Below are 15095 nucleotides of genomic sequence, written 5' to 3'. Positions count from 1 at the left end.
CATGTTACCTTCATTTGTATTTACACTATGACCTTATATTTACCATTTATAGAGAGTACAGCATATTGTTTTGCAGACTTTTAAATTTGACGTAAAGAATATCACATAAGTTTTGCTTTGGCTTTTGTTTGTACACAATTTTAGATTTATTCATGTTGTATCAAATGGCTCTAATTTAATCAACTATCTTGTTATACTGTGCAAATATGCAACTTATTTATCCTTTCTCCTATGGTCATTTAGATTGTTGCCAATCTTTTAACTGTAAAACTTTTTTTCTTTTTTGAGACAGGATCTCCCTGTGTTGCCCAGGCTGGAGTGCAGTGGTGAGATCTTGGCTCACTGCAACCTTCACTTCCTGGGCTCAAGCAATTCTCCTGCCTCAGCCTCCCAAGTAGCTGGGATACAGGCACATGCCACCATGCCTAATTTTTGTATTTTTAGTAGAGACGGGGTTTCACCATGTTGGGCAGGCTGGTCTCGAACTCCTGACCTCATGATCTGCCCGCCTCGGCCTCCCAAAGTGCTGGGATTACAGGCGTGAGCCACCGCGCCCAGCCTCAATTATGGTTTTTAATGAATTTGAACAAATACAAATATCTGAGAAGAGTTAACCCTAATTAAATAAAGCCAATTTTCTTTTTTTTTTTTTATTTTGAGACGGAGTCTCGCTCTGTCGCCCAGGCTGGAGTGCAGTGGCGCCATCTTAACTCACTGCAACCTCTGCCTCCCGGGTTCATGCCATTCTCCTGCCTCAGCCTCCCGACTAGCTGGGACTATAGGCGCCCGCCACCATGCCTGGCTATTTTTTTTTTTTTCTTTTTAGTAGAGACGGGGTTTCACTGTGTTAGCCAGGATGGGTTAAAGCCAATTTTCAAATGTATTGTCCTACACTACCTTTTGGAGACATTTACTTCTATATACCTACTTATATCTAAGTATATGTTCTGCTTTTAAGAGTACTATAGGCCAGGAACGGTGGCTTAGGCCTGTAATCTCAGCACTTTGGGAGGCCGAGGTGGGCAGATCACGAGGTCAGGAGTTCGAGACCAGCCTTGCCAATATGGTGAAACCCCATCTCTACCAAATATAAAAAATTAGCAGGGTGTGGTGGTGCGTGCCTGTTGTCCCAGTTACTCGGGAGGCTGAGGCAGAAGAATTGCTTGAACCCGGGAGGTGGAGGTTGCAGTGAGGCGAGATCATGCCACTGCACTGCAGCCTGGGCGACAGGGCAAGACTCTGTCTCAAAAAACAAACAAAACAAACAAAAAACAGTATTGTATATGAGCTGGGTGTAGTGTCACACACCTGTAATCCCAGCTACTTGGGAGGCTGAGGCAGGAGTTGGAGACCAGCCTGGGCAACATAGGAGGATCGGTCTCAAAAAAAAGAAAAGTATTGTATGGTATTTTATCAAACTAAGACATGTATTTAACATCTCTGAAATTAAGATGTATCTTATAATCAATGACATGTCACAGCTTAACTGGCAGTATTTTTACTAAGTGGCATATAAAATAATAGTGAATCTGAAAGCATCTTAAATTAGATGATAAATTATGGAAATTATGAGCAAAATAAAAGAGGTAATTCAGGCTGGGTGCACTGGCTCACCCATGTAAGCCCAGCACTTTGGGAGGCTGAGGTGGGTGGATCACCTGAGGTCAGCTGTTCAAAACCAGCCTGGCCAACATGGCGAAACTCCATCTCTACTAAAAATATAAAAATTAGCCAGGCATGGTGGCTTGCACCTGTAATCCCATCTACTCAGGAGGCTAAGGCAGGAGAACTGCTTGAACCCAGGAGGCGGAGGTTGCAGTGAGCCGAGATCACACCACTGCACTCCAGCCTGGGCAACACAGCAAGACTCTGTCACAAAAAAAAAAAAAAGAGGTCATTAGGAAGTTCAGGGCTTATATAAGGTGTACTGATGACTACTATGTATTTTTTTTTTCCAGACTAGTCAAGTGCAGCAGTGAGAAGCGGGGGGAAGAATAGAACAAGGAGTTCGATCTGTAACTGACTGTGAACAATCAATTAAGATAACTCACTACCTTCCAACCAGGCGATTATGTGTCTTATTTACAGTAAAAACTACAACATATTTCTGTTAACTTAAACCTAAGTATATGGTAGGAATGAATGATACAGAGAAATGGTTGAGTGACAATAGCAGGAGACTTTGGCCTACGTAAAACAATTAATATGGAATTTATAGAACCTAATAATAAATGTATTGGCAAGGGTTAATGAAAATGTTTCTCTTAAGAATCTGAAAATGTTTCAGAAAATGTAAATTCATGAACTTACTTCTAAAATGTTTTTAACTTGAAGATGTAATGTTAGTATGTCAGAAGTAAACATGAAACTTTTAACTTCCTCCTCCTTGATATCATGCAAACTATGCTACTGAGACAGGAATTGAGATATCTTCATCAGGCTTTTTATAATTATCAAGAATGGTGGAGGGCCGGGCGCGGCGGCTCCCGCCTGTAATCCGAGCACTTTGGGAGGCTGAGGCTGGGCAGATCATGAGGTCAGGAGATTGAGACCATCCTGGCTAACACGGTGAAACCCTGTCTCTACTAAAAATACAAAAAATTAGCTGGGTGTGGTGGCACATGCCTGTAGTCCCAGCTACTCGGGAGGCTGAGGCAGGAGAATTGCTTGAACTTGGGAGGCAGAGGTTGTAGTGAGCTGAGATCGTGCCACTGCACTCCAGCATGGGTGACAGAACAAGACTTCGTCTCAAAAAAAAAAAAAAAAAAAAAAAAGAATGGTGGAAATACAGAGTTTGCTTCACAGGAGATTCACCAAAACTAATCATGCTTTTTTAATAATCTTGAATATTTTAATTCTTAGGTAGATGAGGCAAAGAGCCTTACCATTTGCTTTTTGCCTAAAAATAAGGTATCTTTTCCTTCATGTTAAACTCATGCTCTTTGCTTTCCTTTCACACAATGTACCCACAGAGGAAATGATTTTTTGGATAGTCCAGAAACAAAAAGGCAAGGTCACTGAACACTTTCATCATTATTTCCCAACTTGATAATACATCTGAATTCTGAACATCTCCACACGGGCCAATATAACTTTTTTTTTTTTTTTGAGATGGAGTATCACTCTGTCACCCAGGCTGGAGTGCAGTGGCACTATCTCGGCTCACTGCAACCTCTGCCTCCTGGGCTCAAGTGATTCTTCTGCCTCAGCCTCCCCAGTAGCTGGTATTACAGGCGCGCGCCACCATGCCCAGCTTATTTTTGTATTTTTAGTAGAGACGAGGCTTTACCCATATTGGCCAGGCTGGTCTCAAACTCCGAACCTCAAGTGATCTGCCCACCTGGGCTCCCAAAGTGCTGGGATTACAGGTGTGAGCCATAGTGCCTGGCCTATAACTCATTTTTAACACCACACTTTACCCACAATGAAAATACATTAACTTCCATCATATTCTCTTAATTATGGCAGTCAGAAGTTGGCTAAGGGGCCAAGTGTGGTGGCTCACACCTGTAATTCCAGCACTTTGGGAGGCCGAGGCTGGAGGACCCCTTAAGCCTAAGAGTTAGAGACCAGCCTGGGTAATACAGGGAGGCCCCTAAAGGGAGACCCCCTAACTCTTTGAAAAAAAAAAAAAAAGTCTGTTCATGTTCAAAGGGAAGGGATGTAACTCCACATCTTGATAAGGGTAGTGGCAAGGTTCGAGAAGGGTATGAGACTTTAAATATTGTTGGGATCATTTCTGCAAAACACAACTTGCCATAGGTTTCTTTTGTAAAATGGGAGAACAGTGATTACCAAAAGGCAGCAGGGAAAAAGAACTGGCATGATCCCTTGATATGGATATGTTTTTATGTAGGTCAATTTTAATAAAGAATTTACATGGGCACTGGGATCTGAATTTGCATTCCCTTAAAGCTATTTATGCCTGCATATCCCTTAGAAAGTTTAATATTCCCAGGAGTATGTAGACCCTTGTTTGAAGACTCTTATAGACTACACTTCCATCCTTTAAGCATATGAATTTTTAAGATGTATACTTAATTGTAAGTTTTTCTAAAAAGTTATTCAGCATTTTTATAGAGGTAAAATGTGTATCCTAGAACATTAAAAAACAATCCCTTTCATTTTAAAGAATAATCCATTCCTTTTACTCAGATAAATAAAAATAGAGTAACGGTAACAAACCAAATGACCAATGCCACAAGAATTTTGATAACTGAATACACTACTTACAGTGTATGCATCTTTCCTGAGGACAAAAATTTTTCTTAAAAAACTCAGGCCAGGTCTCTAGAAGTAGATGTTGGTAAGCATTAGCAAGAAATTTTACCTTTGTTTTATGTTACACTTATAGTGAAATAAAATGTATGTAGACCATTAGAAGAGTTACAGTTTGAATGTCTTCCAAATATGATATAAATACACTGGCACAAAATCCTAACTTCCGTTTTCGTCTTTACTAATAACCCAATGATCTAAGAGATGCTTCAGTAAATTATCTCCAAATGTCATTTCCTAAAGACAACATTTCTTACCTATAAAGTTCAATAAAGTATTTAAAAAAGTATTCCCTTTGCTTTAATTTCCATTATACATCATGACCTCAACATATCTGGAAAGACATAATGTTGGGAATAAGGACTTTTTCTTTAAAATACTGGGGAAAAATTACTAAGTTATCCCTTTTATATACAGGGTGTAGGTAGAACAATATAGTAGTTAGAATCAGAATTTCTACATCCATTTATCACTTAAGTACCTACTATCTTGCAGACACTATTCTAAAAACTAAGGAAATGGGGGGAAATGAGAAAGTAACAGCTACCACTTATTGAGTGCTTACTATGTGCCAGGCTCTGGCTTAAGAGTTTCATACTTAAATTCATTTAATCCTCCAACACAACACCTCTATGACACAGGTACTATTAATTTTCTCATCTTACATATGAGAAAATTGAGGCATAGAGAAGTGAACTCATCCAGCTAGTAACTTGTAGAAACAGCATTTCCAAAATCCTGGCTTTCATGGAGCTTTTATTAATCTAAAAGCCTTCCATTCTTATTTTCTAGTCTCTGTGAAATACTTAATGAACAAATTTCTGTGGGTATGGTTCAAATAGGAGGTGTGACCATTTTGTTTTTACACGTTTCTTTCTGGGAATGTTGAAACAAAAGTTTTACTAGCTGTATCTTCGTATTTTGTAACTTCAAAATGCCTAGAGTCTGTGTTACATGTTAAAACACCTGATTTTGGCCGGGCATGGTGGCTCACGCCTGTAAACTCAGCACTGTGGGAGGCTGAGATGGGTGGATCATTTGAGATCATGAGTTTGAGACCAGCCTGGTCAACATGGTGAAACTAAAAATACTAAAAATAAATGTTCTGGGCCGGGCACGGTGGCTCATGCCTGAAATCCCAGCACTTTGGGAAGCCAAGGTAGGGGATCACTTGAGACCAGGAGTTCAATCGAGACCAGCCTGGCCAACACGGTGAAACCCCATCTCTACTCAAAATACAAAAATGAGCCAGGCGCACGCCTGTATTCCCAGCTACTCAGGAGGTTGAGGCGGGAGACTCGTATGAACCTGGGAGGCGGACGTTGCAGTGAGCCAAGATTGCGCCACTGCACTCCAGCGTGGGCAACAGAGTGAGACCCTATTTCAAAAACAAAACAAAACAAACAAACAAACAAAAAAAACAAAACATGGTCTCTACTAAAAATACAAAAATTAGCCAGGCATGGTGACATGCGCCTGTAGTCCCAGCTACTCAGGAGCCGAAGGTTGCAGTGAGCCAAGATTGCACCACTGCACTCCAGCCTGGGCAACAGAGACTCCATCTCAAAAAACAAACCAAAAAAAAACCACTTGATTTTTAAAAAATAGTTGGGGTAACAATTCTTCCATATTTTTCTCTCCAGAACTATAGGTATATATCCATAGCATCCCTTAATTTGGAAAACCACTTCTCTACTCCAGGTAGGCCCAGTGGTGTTCAAGGTCACAGAATCCTGTCTCATTATGGTGATGTGTCCATGATTCAAGTTAATTAGGTCTCATTGTGGCCTTGGCCACAGTTAATTGGTTCAATAATACAGAAACATGATCTAAGTATGGCAAATTTGTCTTCTCTTGGATTGATGGAGATGAGAGATGTTCTTTTTGCAATGGAAGTGATTTGAGGCTGCTGGTAGCTATCTTCTTTGGCCTCAAGAGAAACTAACTCCATAATGCTGAGAGGTATAGAGAAATTCAGATAGAACACTTTGATTTAGCTATGCATGGTCTATTCTTGCCTTTTCCAGTTAAATGAGTATAAAGTTATGCTTAAATGGGTTTCTGGGGCTTCAAGTTTTAATGCATTTTAACAGAAGCATTAGATAAAATGAGTATGAACAGAACTCTGTTATTCTCATCCTCATTATTTACGAACAAATAGAGCTGTCTACAGCTCAAAGGATGGTTTACCTATTTCATTTTCAAAAATAATTTGCAAAACATTTACCTATGAACTCTAAGTGACTACAAAGCATTACTGTAGTAAGTCTACTTCTTTATCATACCACAAAACCACAATAGCTAGAAGACAAAATGTTTTATTTTAAAACATTGAAAAAACATTAAAAGACAAATGTCCATTATGTAACCAGGAATGTTAAATATATGGAAACGGTAAATCTCTAAAATGTGGTAGGTACTTCCAGAGCTAAATGTTGCAAGTTATCCTACTTTTTTCTCTAATATCAACAATACCTGATACGACAAAAAATAACAAAAAGACCTTACTAATTATCCAATCAAAGTCATCATCTTTGGGTAAATTTATATCAACACAAATTAAAGTTTTGTCCAAGATGTTCCTGACACATGAAGCTTCCAGTTGAATTTCAGAAATGTTAACAAAAGTATCTTCCTTTTTTGCCTGTGAATGTTTGAGTATTGCTGTATTGTTGGCTTATATCCACTACAGATACTGGTTCTAGGCCAGCCCAAGGATCTTCAAGCATTGAAGGCTTGAAATAATTTTCCAACTCATTAGACATTCTTTTTTCTCTAACACGCCCTGATCCAAATGGTGTAGATGTCCTTGGAGAACCCTTTAGAAAAAAAATCAGTTAAAAAAACACTTAGTAAAGATAATTGGTACTTCTTCCTTTAGCTAAAGGTTAGCGGGAATCACATTGCTGCTTAAAAGTTGTGACTTGAACCTAAATATGTTCAATTACAAAGTCCATGCTTCCTTTAATCAAGTGTTCCTATTTTTTAAAAAAAGTACTTAAAAGCAATTTGTTATTCTCATTTATTCATAATTCCATGACCACTGTCATCTCAAATACTTTTGTGTCTACTGTAGTAACTTTGCAGTAATTAAATACAAGCAGTGATGAAATCAAGTAATTATATTCAATTTTCCCTCGAAATTTTCACTTTTTTCAGGAGAAAACAATACTATAGTTTTAAAGTTTCTAGAACCTTTCTAGCTCATGAACATTTTCTTTACTCCTTAGCTCCAGGCTCAAAAGGGGTAGGGGGTTGGTGTAGAATACAGCAAGTTGGAAAACCACGTAGTTGCAATTTGTAAACCACAGAAATCCCAGACATGCTAGAGATACTCTGTCTTTTGTATTTGTTCTCACTAAAGGAATGGAAAACTTCCACTACCACCGATTTTCTTTTCAGGGAAGTTGGAGCAGAAGCCAGTGTAGCTCGAAAGAAAGATTAAAAAAAAAAGAAAAGAAAAGAAAAAGAACGATTTCTTGAAACAAACTGGCAAGGCCTTTGGCAAACAGGAGGAAATGGAGAATTAGGAAAATCTGTGTACGGGTGGCAGTGTACTGGTTAAAAGCACGAGGGCTCGAAAACAGAACGTACGGCTCTGCCACTCTTTCGGATAATCTTCCGGAAGTCACTCAACTTCTCTAAGCCTCAGTTCGCTCATCTGCAAAATTGGGCTAACAATAGTACCTCAGAGAGGATTAGACAAAATAATCCACGTAAAGGGAATATTAGTACCGTGCCTGCCATACAGTAAGAGCTCGGCAAACGCTGGCTATTATTATTACCTGGGGGTGGGTCTGCTGCTGCCCTGGGGAGTAGCCGAATTGCTGCTGGGACCCCGCGGGGGACCTGGAGTAGGAGCCAGGGTAGCCGCCAGGGGACGGAGACCCGAACCGGCCCCCCGGGAAGCTGCCGCCGTGTCGCGGAGAGTGACTGCTCCCGTACGGCCTAGACCGGGGCCCGTACGGCGGCGTGTGGTGCGGACTGCCGTACCCGTCTCGAGGGGAGGGCGGCCGTGGTCCGCCCCCGCCCGGGGTTCCCCGGAAGCTGCTTCCGCTACCCCAACCTCCTCCACCCGGACCAGGGTAAGGAGGAGTTGGGGGCCGAAAATTCTGTCGCTGCATATCAGGAGCCAAAGCCGAAAACCTCGCAGCCGCGTTCTCCCACCGGAACTGTATCAACCGGCCCTCCGCAGAGAACTGCTAGTCCTTTACTAAAACAGTCCTCCGACCGCAGCCACCCTACGGCACATCAGTTCCGGCGTCACAAAGGTTCCGCCAGGGGCGGCGGGATTACCTAAATTACTGACTTGGCGAAAGACTCAGTGGATTTAAGTGAAAAGAGGAAGAAAAGGAGACAGGAAAGGACGGACACCCAAGCCCAGCAACAACCTTTCCAGTCTGAGTGCCCTTGGTCTGACCGACAGACGAGAAGCTGGCCCAGCAGGCGACTAGTGCTCAGCCCCGCCCGGCGGGGGCGGGGTCTGCGGCGTCCGTGGGCGCCCCCCAGTGGCGGCGGGTGGCGCCGCACGGAGTTCGCCGCTTGCACCGGGACCGATGCCATCTGAGACGCACGCGATGCTGGCGACGCTGGCGAGGGTGGCAGCTCTGCGCAGAACCTGCCTCTTCTCCGGCCGGGGCGGCGGGAGGGGGCTGTGGACTGGCCGCCCGCAGTCAGGTACCCTCCGAGATTCGGTCTGGGTGGCTAAAGGGACCCCTGCCCCAGCTTGCCTCCTCGGGCGCCCTGAGGAGAGCAATTAGGGTCTGAAGTCTCTGCTGACCCCTTAGCGGTGGCTTTGCTCGCCTCCCTGCAACCCCGTTCCGTGGGCCTGCGGCCGGCCTGCCCCGCTCTGGCCGCCCAGGGTCGCCTCTGCCGCGTGCGTTGTTGTGACTGAGGGCTCCGTGCGCCGTGGGGTCCCGCTCCTGCGCGTCCCGCGGCTCGCGTTTGGGGCCTCTTTACTCCTGTCCTTTCGTCCGCCAAGTTTAAGTAACTTCGAAAATGCACACCAAGCCACATTTCAGAAAGGACTTTAGCCCGCTGCTTTGAATAACTTGACACTTCATGTACAATAAAAGATGCCCTTGTACAGTTACCTGTTGCAGAATTTTATTTAGACGATGAAATTTAGCTTTACTACAGTGTTATAGAACTTTCTTTACTCCCTCTGAATTTGGGAATGGTAATCCACTATGAATCTTTTTTTTCCTTTTTTCTTTTTTTCTCTTTTTTTTTGAGACGGAGTCTCGCTGTCTCGCCCAGGCTGGACTGCAGTGGCGCGATCTCGGCTCACTGCAACCTCCTCCTCCCGTGTTCAGGAGATTTTCCTGCTTCAGCCTTCCGAGTAGCTGGGATTATAGGCATGCGCCACCACGCCCAACTAATTTTTGTATTTTTAGTAGAGACGGGGTTTCGCCATATTGGCCAGGCTGGTCTCGAATTCCTGACCTCAAGTTATCCTCCCGCCTCGGCCTCCCAAAGTGTTGAGATTACAGACGTAATCTCTGTGATTATGCGCGCGGCCCACTATGAATCTTGAAATTAGTTGCAGGATGCAGGATTTTTTTTTTTTTTTTTTTGAGACAGTGTCTCGCTCTGTCGCCCAGGCTGGAGTGCAGTGGCGCGATCTTGGTTCACCACAACCTCTGCCTCGCGGGTTCAAGCGATTCTCCTGCCTCAGCTTTCTAGAGTAGCCGAGATTACAGGCATGTGCCACATGCCCGGCTAATTTTTTTGTATTTTTAGTAAAGACGGGTTTCACCATGTTGGCCAGGCTGGTCTCAAATTCCTGGGCTCAAGTGATCCGCCTGCCTCTGCCTTCCGAAGTGCTGGGATTTCATGCGTGAGCCACCGCGCCTGGCGTAGGATACAGAATCTTAAAAGAGTTTTAGGACTCATTAAATCATAGCCTAACGGGTAGCCTGGACCTGTGATTTCCATTCACCCTCTTGTAGCTGCTACTCCTCGCTGTCTCTTTGACATGTTCTGTGACATCCCAAGCTGACGAGTGTGGTATCTTCTCAGCTTCTATCCTCCTTGATGAATGGAGACACACACAGACAGTTTTTTTGTTTGTTTATTCTGTGGAAATTCAATTCACTACATTTCGTTTCTTCCGTAGATACAAGTGATAGACTTAATCAAGGTAGCATGTTGCCATTAAGGCTTAGTGATACAATTAAGGTCGGAGGACTCCAGCCTATCCACTTTATTAAATACAGTAGTTCTGTCCTGGCCAAAAATTCACCTTTCTGGACATTGTCTTTAGTGTTTAACTTAATGCTTGGGAATTGCTCATTTGAATATTTATTGAATAAAATGACCTAGGTGGGACGATTGCTTGAGCCCAGGAGTTGAAGACCAGCCTGGGCAACATCGTGAAGCCCCATTTCTACCAAAAATACAAAAAAAATTAGCCGGGCTTGGTGGCGTGCGCCTGTAGTCCCAGTTGCTTGGGAGGCTGAGGTGGGATGGCTTGAGTCCTAGGAGGTTGAAGCTGCAGTGATCCGCTATTGTGCCACTGCACTCCAGCCTGGGTAACAGAGCGAGACCCTATCATGCCCCCCCACCCCACTGGAAAAAAAAAAAGGTTCACATACATCACATAGGTAATTTTCACCTTTTAGATCATCAGCCAGTCTACTCAGGGGAGGGGGCAGAAAAGTGAGAGTGGTGGGGACCAAAATTAACTTTATTGTTATTATTATGGACATGGGGTGGTCTCACTCTGTCACCGAGGCTGGAGTGCGGTGGTGAGATCACAGATCACTGCATCCTCGACCTCCTGGGCTCAAGTGATCTTCCCACGTCAGTCTCCCAAGTAGCTGGGAGTACAGGCTCATGCTACCATGCCTGGCTAATTTTTTTATTTCTTTATTTTTTGTAGAGACAGGGTCTTGCTGTGTTTCCCAGAACTCTCCACCTCAAGCGTTCCTCTCTCCTGCCTTGGCCTCCCAAAACTCTGCAATTAAATGGTGTGGTGAGCCACCATGCCCAACCAACAAATTAATTTAATAGTAAACAGTTTAATTGATGGACGCCTAATGAGTATATAGATCTTTATTCCATCAACCCATTTATCTGTATAACTTCAATCTAAAGTTCACTAAAATTTATTAAAATTCAAAAGCCATGCTCTTTTTAAGCTTCTAGTAGTACATTTTGTAGCAAGATAAAAGTGACCAATAAAAAAGTTTGAGTTGTGTTTTTCTGTCTTATAGCAGTATACTCTCTCTATATATTTTTTATTTATTTAAGTATTGAGACATGTCTTGCTCTTTCATCCAGGCTGGAGTGCAGTGGCGCAATCCCAGTTCACTGCAACCTCTGCCTCTCTGGGCTCAAGCAATCCTTCCACCTCAGCCTCCCAAGTAGCTGAAACCAGAGGTGTGTGCCACCATGCCTGGCTAATTTTTGTATTTTTTGAAGACATGGGGTTTTGCCATGTTGCCCACACTGGTCTTGAACTCCTCAGCTCACAGAATCCAGCCACCTGGGCCTCTCAAAGTGCTGGGATTACAGGCATGAACCCCCTGTGCCCCAGCCAGTTATGATTTTTTTTGGCATATATTCATGGGGGTACAAGTGCAGTTTTGCTACATTGATATATTGTATTGGGGTGAAGTCAGGGCCTTCAGTGCATCCATCACTGGCACAACACACATTGTACCCAGCAAGCAACCTCCTGTAGTCCATCCCCTTCCCTCTACATCCCCAACCCTCCAAGTCTCCATTGCCCATCACTCCACACTCTGCTTCCATATGTACGCATTATTTAGCACCAACTTATAAGGGAGAACAGGCAATATTTGTTTTTCTGTGCCTGAGTGATTTCACTTAAGATAATGGCCCCCAGTTCTATCCATGTTGCTGCAAAAGACATAATTTCATTCTTTTTTATGGCTGAATAGTATTCCATTTTGTATATATGCCATATTTTGTTTATTTAGTGCTCCATTGATGGGCACTTAGGTTGATTTCATATCTTTGCTTTTATGAATAGTGCCGTGATAAACATATGAGTGCAGGTGTCTTTTTGATATAATGATTTCTTTTCCTTTGGGTAGATGCACAGTAGTGGGATTGCTGTATCTTCCGGTAGTTCTATTTTTAGTTCTGTGAGAAATCTCCATACTGTTTTCCATAGAAGGTGCACTGATTTACATTCCCACCAACAGTGTATAAGAAGAGTTCCCTTTTCTCAGCTTCCTCACCAACATCCTGTGATTTTTTTGTCTTTTTAATAGCCATTCTGTTGTGTGTAAGATGATATCTCATTGTGGTTTTTAATTTGTATTTCTCTGATGATTGGTGATGTTGAACATTTTTTTAAAATTTTACTCATGGCAGTACACAGAAATTTTCAGGGAAGATTAAAAGGCATGAAAACATGACTCTTAATAGACAATTCTAGCAATATACAAACTATTTTTACTTTGTTTCCCTAGAGTCTTGAATTTTTTGTTCAACTCATTTTCTGGTTATGAATTTAAAATGATTACAGCATACTGCCAATGTTTGAGAAGAAATCTGTTATTGGATTAAGTTTAGGAATCAGGCTGGGCGTGGTGGCTTATGCCTGTAATCCTACCACTTTGGGAGGCTGAAGTGGGTGGATCACCTGAGGTCAGGAGTGAGCCGAGATTGCGCCATTGTACTCCAGCCTGGGCGACAACAGCAAAACTCTGGCTCAAAAATAAATAAATAAATAAATAAATAAATCCAGGATTCATAATATTAATTAATTTATTTAATTTTGTGACAAAGTCTTGTTCTGTCACGCAGGCTGGAGTTCGATGGCAAGATCTCAGCTCACTGCAACCTCCACCTCCTGAGTTCAAGGATTGTTCTGCATCAGCCTCCACAGTAGCTGGGACTACAGGTGTGTGCCACCACGCCTGGCTAATTTTTGTATTTTTAGCAGAGACGGGGGTTTCACCATGTTGGCCAGGCTTGTCTCAAACTCCTGACCTCAGCTGATCCACTCACCTCAGCCTTCCAAAGCGCTGGGATTACAGGCGTGAGCCACTGTGCCTGGCTGATGGTGAACATTTTTGATATGCTTATTTGTCTTTTGAAAAATGCCTACTCATGTCCTTAGCCCATTTGTTAATGGGATTATTTGTTTTTTGTTGTTGAGTTGTTTGAGTTGCTTACAAATTCTGGATATTAGTCCCCTGTTGGATATGTAGTTTGCAGATATTTTCTTCCATTCCTCAGGTTATCCGTTCACTCTGTTGATCATTTCTTTTGCTATGCAGAAGCTTTTTAGTTTAATGAAGTTCCATTTGCCTATTTTTGTTTTTGTTGCCCGTGCTTTTGAGGTCTCAGTCATGAATTCTTTGCCTAGATCAATGTCTAGAAGAGTTTCCCCTAGGTTTTCTTCAGTATTTTTAGAGTTTCATCCTTACATTCAAGTCTTTAATCCATCTTGAATTTATTTTTTTCTTTCTTTCTTTTTTTTTTAAGATGGAGTTTCGCTTTTGTTGTCCAGGCTGGAGTGCAATGGCGCGATCTCGGCTCACTGCAGCCTCCGCCTCCTGGGTTCAAGCGATTCTCCTACCTTATCCTCCCAAGTAGCTGGGATTACAGGCATGCGCCACCATGCCCCGCGAATTTTTTGTGTGTTTAGTAGAGACAGGGTTTCTCCATGTTGGTCAGGCTGGCCTCAAACTCTCGACCTCAGTTGATCCGCCCGCCTAGGCCTCCCAAAGTGCTGGGATTATAGGTGTGAGCCACCGTGTCTGGCCAAATTGATTTTTTTATATGGTGAGATACAGGGATCCAGTTTCATTCTTCTGCATATGGCAATCCAATTTTCCCAGCACCTTTTACTGAAAAGGGTATCCTTTCCCCAGTAAATGTTGTCGACTTTGTCAAAAATCAGTTGGCTTTAAGCATGTGGGTTTATTTCTGGGTTATGTATGCTGTTCCATGGATCTATGTGTCTATTTATTTATTTATTGAGGTAGAGTCTTGCTCTGTTGCCCAGGCTGGAGTGCAGTTGTGCAATCTCAGTTCATTGCAACCTCCGCCCCCCGGGTTCAAGCAATTGTCCTGCCTCAGACTCCTGAGTAGCTGGGATTACAGGCGCACGCCACCACACCTGGCTAATTTTTGTATTTTTAGTAGAGACGGGGTTTCATCATGTTGGTAAAGCTGGTCTTGAACTCCTGACCTCATGATCTGCCTGTCTTGGCCTCCCAAAGTGCTGGGATTACAGGCATGAGCCACTGCACCTGGCCCTATGTGTCTGTTTTTATAGACACTATGAGTATTATGCTGTTTTGGCTACGATAGCCTTGTATATTTTGAAGTCAGAAAATGTGATAACACCAGCTTTGTTCTTTTTACTTGGGATATTTTTGGTTATTCGGGCTCATTTTTAGTTCCATATGAACTTTAGAATTGTTTTTTCTAATTCTGTGAAAAAATGATGTTGATAGAAATTGCATTGAACCTGCAGATTGCTTTGGGCATAATGGTCATTTTAACCACATTAATTCTTTCAGCCTATGTGCATGGGGTGTTTTTCCATTTGTTTGTTTCATCTATAGTTTCTTTCATCAGTGTTTTGTAGTTTTCCTTGTAGATTTCTTTCACCTTCTTGGTTAAATATATTCCTAGGTGTTTTATTTTTTTGTAGCTATCATAAATGGGACTGCCTTCTTGGTTTTGTCCTCGGGTAGAACATTATTGGTGAACAGAAATCCTAGTGATTTCTTTTCCTTTTTTTTTTTGAGACAGTCTTGCTCTACTACCCATGCTGGAGTACAATGGTGCAATGTAGGCTCACTGCAAAGGCCTCCCAAAGTGCTGGG

The 15095-nt window shown here is 42.7% G+C and overlaps 2 protein-coding genes across 4 annotated transcripts in view; one reads left to right on the top strand and one right to left on the bottom strand.

Annotated features, from left to right (window-relative positions):
* Positions 1 to 6580: 6580 nt before the first annotated feature.
* MPLKIP (M-phase specific PLK1 interacting protein) lies at positions 6581 to 8464 on the bottom strand. Its single transcript, XM_003808699.7, has 2 exons — positions 8064 to 8464; positions 6581 to 7097 (listed from the first exon to the last, which is right to left on the bottom strand). The coding sequence occupies exons 1-2, from the start codon at positions 8400 to 8402 to the stop codon at positions 6897 to 6899; spliced, it is 540 nt and encodes a 179-aa protein (XP_003808747.1). The 5' UTR covers positions 8403 to 8464; the 3' UTR covers positions 6581 to 6896.
* Positions 8465 to 8762: 298 nt separating this feature from the next.
* SUGCT (succinyl-CoA:glutarate-CoA transferase) overlaps positions 8763 to 15095 on the top strand; it is a 719374-nt gene continuing 713041 nt past the window's right edge. Inside the window, exon 1 of one of the 3 annotated variants that reach the window (XM_034963995.3) lies at positions 8763 to 8955. In XM_034963995.3, coding sequence (XP_034819886.1) covers positions 8835 to 8955 — 121 coding nt within the window. In that variant the 5' untranslated portion in view covers positions 8763 to 8834. The remainder of the gene's footprint in view (positions 8956 to 15095) is intronic. The other 2 variants (XM_003808696.7, XM_063605682.1) reach the window with 2 other exon arrangements.

This window comes from Pan paniscus, chromosome 6, assembly GCF_029289425.2.
Source record: "Pan paniscus chromosome 6, NHGRI_mPanPan1-v2.0_pri, whole genome shotgun sequence".
In the NCBI taxonomy this organism is placed as follows: Eukaryota; Metazoa; Chordata; class Mammalia; order Primates; family Hominidae; genus Pan; species Pan paniscus.
This window is presented reverse-complemented; position numbering and strand designations above follow the sequence as displayed.